Source organism: Sinocyclocheilus anshuiensis, unplaced genomic scaffold, assembly GCF_001515605.1.
Source record: "Sinocyclocheilus anshuiensis isolate Anshui unplaced genomic scaffold, SAMN03320099.WGS_v1.1 scaffold420, whole genome shotgun sequence".
NCBI lineage: Eukaryota > Metazoa > Chordata > Actinopteri > Cypriniformes > Cyprinidae > Sinocyclocheilus > Sinocyclocheilus anshuiensis.
In genome coordinates, this window is record NW_015557082.1 from 308,872 (window position 1) to 314,206 (window position 5,335).

At 36.1% G+C, this 5,335-nt stretch overlaps 1 protein-coding gene across 3 annotated transcripts in view; it reads left to right on the forward strand.

The window, feature by feature from the left end:
- The window catches only part of LOC107676970 (transducin-like enhancer protein 4), a 56,983-nt gene that overhangs the window by 41,567 nt on the left and 10,081 nt on the right, over positions 1 to 5,335 (forward strand). For 2 of the 3 annotated variants that reach the window (XM_016471735.1, XM_016471737.1), the window contains exons 10-15: positions 335 to 388; positions 2,059 to 2,217; positions 3,235 to 3,376; positions 3,458 to 3,627; positions 3,708 to 3,784; positions 4,371 to 4,620. In XM_016471735.1, coding sequence (XP_016327221.1) covers positions 335 to 388; positions 2,059 to 2,217; positions 3,235 to 3,376; positions 3,458 to 3,627; positions 3,708 to 3,784; positions 4,371 to 4,620 — 852 coding nt within the window. The remainder of the gene's footprint in view (positions 1 to 334; positions 389 to 2,058; positions 2,218 to 3,234; positions 3,377 to 3,457; positions 3,628 to 3,707; positions 3,785 to 4,370; positions 4,621 to 5,335) is intronic. The other variant, XM_016471736.1, reaches the window with a different exon arrangement.

Genomic DNA, 5,335 nt, shown 5'->3' on the forward strand with positions numbered 1-5,335 from the left:
ACATCAAAGCCCAGTTGCCATGGCAACTAAGTGCGTTGTCACCCCCTGATTCCCAGAGATGGGCGAAAGAGAAGAGTGAGATGAGTGTGAGCCATGTGAGAGCGATGGACAAGGTGGTGTTGATGGGGGGCGGGGTCTCCCCTACTGTGATTGGTGAAATTAGACACAAAGGAAGGGGGACGGGGAGCAGAAAAAGGACACTGCAATATTGTACATGTATGTACCTGATAAATATCCCATAGGGGTGTATATTTTTGTGCCTGTATGTGTCTATGTGTCTGTGTGTCTGTGTGTCTGTGTGTGTCTGTGTGTGTGTGTGTGTGTTGTGTTTCAGGACAGTGACGGAGACAAGAGCGAGGACAATCTTGTAGTAGATGTCTCAAATGAGGTCAGTTCACGTGCACTGTTAAATTAACATTGGTGAAAGTCTGCACTTACAAATGTAAGTCAATCATCATTAATTGAAAACTGTAATTACATTTTATTTTTATTTAATTTTATTTTAAATTAATCAAATGATATTCTGATTAATTAATACAATTATTTGCATATATCAATAACTGCTTATAAAAGCCCCCAAATAAAGATGAAGACATTGTGGTAAACAAGAGTGAATAGACTTTACAATAACTGGGTTTAATAGATATATTGTTTATTGCTATATTTTAAAATTATGGTTCATATTGTCTTATGATGATGATATTTCAAGCTTGAATTGCTTAGAGGGTAGGAAAATATGTAATAAATTAAATTAATGTGTTAAATTGACAGCCTATTTTTAATCACAGTGATTTTTTGATTGGATTAGATTTTTTTAAATGTACATTTTATTTTATTTATTTAAAGTTAAGGGTTTTTGTTGTTACTAATTCTGTTTTGTTTTGTTTTGGGTTTTTTTTGTTGTCAATTTACTTTCTTGTTTTTTGTTTTGTTTTGTTTTCATTTGTTTTGTTTGGTTTGGTTGTTTGTCAATTTACTTGTTTTTTGTTTTGTGTTTTGTTTTTTATTATTCTACTAATGCTGTTTTTTGTTTTGGTTTGGTTTTTTTGTTCGTTTACTTGTTTTTTGTTTTTATTATTCTACTAATGCTGTTTTTTGTTTTGGTTTGGTTTGGTTTTTTGTCAATTTACTTTCTTGTTTTTGTTTTGTTTTGTTTTGTGTTTTGGTTTGTTTTATTATTCTACATCAAAATTGATCCAGTTTACTTTCTTAATACATGTTCCTGGTCGTGGTGCCTAATTCATCAGTTCATTCATTCAGCATATTGTTGTAAAAATACATTGTCTTCATACGCATTAATCAAAATGCAATAACCTTCTTTGCCTGTGAGTATCAACCCAATCCATAACTGGAGATCAGAATATAATAAAGACTTTGGGCCGCACAGTAAACACCCACAGCACCCTAGCATTGTGGTGGCAAGTCTTGCACTGACTTTAATCTTAATGACATATTTGTATTTGATTGTTGAACAGCACCAACAAATGCATTTCATCCCGAAAAAAACTCCCATTCATTATTATTACTATTATTTCTGTGTAATTATCATCCATTTCAAAGGTAAATCATTATAGCTCTGTTTCTCAATTACTGGACAAATATTGAACATCACTCATATTTATTAAACTGCATTCATTCAGTAATTGCTGATAATATCACAGGCGATTCAGGATTGTTTTCTGCTGCAGAGCGTCTGGAGTCAGCGAGGACTGCGCTATGCTTTTATAATCATTAAGTGACCCCACTGCATAATTAATACATTTAAAAACATAAAAAGGATCTGAATTCCTGCAATATCCCACACTAAGGATTAAACTAGAACTGTTTTGTCATTTTCTACAGAGTAAACACGTATGGCATAATGAAAAATATGAGTGAATGGATCAGACCTTGTTCTGTTGAACTCCAGGTTAACAAAGATCACTATTATTTTGAGCAAACCTTATTAACTCATGCCACACCTTCTAAAATGTAAAATGAAAAGTTCACATATCCGAATGAAAGCAAAATGCTCTCATGCTCTTGATTCTCCTTAACTCTTTCACTCTGTGTTTTCAGGAGCCATCCTCTCCTGTAGGCAGTGGGCCTCTGTCTCCACATGGGAACGGTTTGGATCGAGCCCCGACCCTGAGGAAAGAGCTCCCAGGATCCCCTAGTCCCCCTCCGGCCTCCCCACAGCACAGCCCACCCCCTGGCAAAAACAAGGACACGGCACAAGTACGGCCACTGTTCTCAGACACCTAATATGCCAGAATTGACTCTCTTCCCACATTACATCTCATTCACTATGGACATGCTTCACTCATGTTTGACAACCAGGACGCGTCCAAATACTTTTTTGTCTTTAATATAAAATATATGTGGCACTTTTCATGAACAACATGCAAAATAGAGCCTATAAGTAGTTTTTTTTAATTACACAGATTTTAAATTAAAGTAATAATAATAAAATGATTTTAAGCTATATTTGCAGATTTCAACTAATGCAAGGTCTAGTTTGGGACACAAGGTTGGTTAGTAGTTACTGATAAACTTATTTTCTATCAATGAAATTAAAAAAGTTTTTAAATATTTGTATTATTATTAAATTATTTTTTAAATTTTGTCTTAATACTTATTTTTAATATAATGTATTGAATATCGATTAAACAAATAATCAAAATTTGGATATTTTTGTAGGATTGCAGTTGATTAAATTAAGTTATATGTGCAAGTTAATTAGGGATATAATATAAATAAACCATTATATAAATTATATTTATGATAAACTATATAAATTAAATTTTAAATGTTTTTTATTATTATTATTATTATTATTAGAAGTATTATTCCATTATTATTATTATATATGAATGCGTATTTTTATATAAATGTATATAAATTTGTAATAAACTAAATTGTATATAAATTATTTAAAAGTTAAATCAATTAAATAACAAATGTTTAATATTTTTTATAATAATATTTTTAAATTAATTTTATTATTTATTATTATTATTGTTCAATTTATACTATAATAATACATAGAATATCAGTTTAACAAATTGTCAAAATTCTGAAATTGTTGTAGAATTTTATTTAATGGATTGAGGTCTGAGGTGGGGCAGAGCAAAATCGTATTTTTTTTTTTTTTAAAGGGATTTTTTTTGTGGATACTACAAATTTACTGCGGATCTATGTTAGTGTTGCTACATATTCAACATTATAACATCTGTCTTTTGGTTCTGTTTGCAGACAGAAAAATCTCAGTCGCCCTCCTCTAAATCAGGCAATTCCTCTCCCTCTCACCATGACCCTCTCACCCCTGGTCCACCGGGGCCCAGCACTTCCTGTTTACGCCTGGTCAACAAATCTGCCTCCTCGGCAGACCCTCTGGGTAAGATATTGTCTGTTTGTTTTTACAGCGAACACATGCTACAATTCAATAAAAATAATTGTTTAATTGTGTGTCCTGTAGCTCTGCGGAGTCCCTTGACCATGACGCCCGGTTCTTACCCGGCTCACTTCGGGCTGGTGTCCCACGCTGGGCTTAACGGAGAGCTGGCCAGCCCGGGCGGCTTCGGAGGCTCGCTCACCCTCTCGCCCCAAATCAGTGCTGCAGCCAGTGCCTACACACGCAGCCCTATGGTGACTGTGTTTCTGAATCTCTTACAATTGACAGAAGTTTACGTGAAACCATTTTGATGCTTGAATGCTCACCTCCACAGGTAGCGTACGAATCTCGTTCACATCTTAGGCCCTCAGGGCTGTCCTCCTCTCTGCCTGGCTCCTCTGGTGGCAAGCCGTGAGTTACTCCTCTTTCTTTTACCTCCCTTGGTTTTTGGATGGAGTTGCACAGCGATGGCCAGCGTATCGACTGTTAGTCCAAAATAGTGTTTTTGTTTGCCGCGCCTGTAATACAATCCTCTTTCAAGTCCCCCGCTGACAGCTAAGGCGAGAAAAACACTCGAATTCAGGCAAACATCCTTAAGATGGCAAATTATTGCTGCACCCACTGACGCATACACAAACAAGCAAACTTTCCATAATTATGTTGTCAAACTGCTTGAGTACTTAAGGTTTGAATCAGCTCCTATTCTTATTTTAAACAAGCCCTTTTACTGTTTAATTTTTGTCCCTCAAGTCCACTTATAATGTTAGTCATGGTTTATTGCACCAAAATCAGTCATAATTTCGCTTTTATGACCATTTTACACCCTCTAACTGACCCTTAGAAAATTGTTGTCAATACAATGAAAGCCAATGGGGTCCAAAGTTTACTTTCATTGTACTCACAAAAAATTTCTTCAAAATGTCTTTTGTGTTCAGCAGCTTTCCTTTTTTGAATTCACTATCTATCGCTTTAACGTCCACCTTATTTACACCCCCAGTGCTTACTCGTTCCACGTGAGCGCAGATGGTCAAATGCAGCCGGTGCCCTTCCCTCCTGACGCCCTCCTCGGCCCTGGCATCCCACGTCACGCCCGTCAGATCCACACCCTCAGTCATGGAGAGGTGGTGTGCGCGGTGACCATCAGCACCTCCACGCGTCACGTCTACACCGGCGGGAAAGGCTGCGTCAAAGTGTGGGACATCAGCCAACCGGGCAGCAAGAGTCCAATGGCCCAACTGGACTGTTTGGTGAGATCTGCGTCACGTTAAACTCTACTTGTAGTTGGTACTCGCCATCCTAGTTGGGTTAGAATTAGGAATGTTCATTTCGGTTATTTTTCCTAACCGAAAACCGACGCTCGTTAACCGATTGTTAACCGTTAACCGACAAGATTATTTTAAATTAGAATTGAATTAAATTAGAAAGGATAAGTGTCTGTGACCCGTTAAAAAAATACTAACATTTGTTTTCCGGGGATTAATTTTACATGCGCAAAAAGCAGCAAACAACAGAACATGAGGATTCACTCTCCCCACCTACAATCCCTGCCGGTACGAGACTCTAACCTGCAACTTTTGGGTTACGTGTCCGACTCTCTAACCATTAGGCCACGACTTCCCAAAAGAAGTGTATATTTATATAATGTATAATGCACATGTATATAATGCACATGTATATATATATATAATAATGTATATATATAACGAATAAATAGGCCTATACGAGAAACATATTTTTACTTAAATAATAAATTAAGAAAACAAAAGAAAAACTGCAACAAGTAGCCTAGTATGCAGAGTTTCGGTTCATTTTTGTGCTGCGTGAAAGGAAACAGACGTCGGATCCTATTTTTCGTTAGGCTTATTTTACAAAAGCACAAAGATTTGTTTTTATTGTGAATGTACATAAATAAAGGCAAACCTTTTACAATTCCGATTATCTTTAGGACTAAAAGGAGTAGTT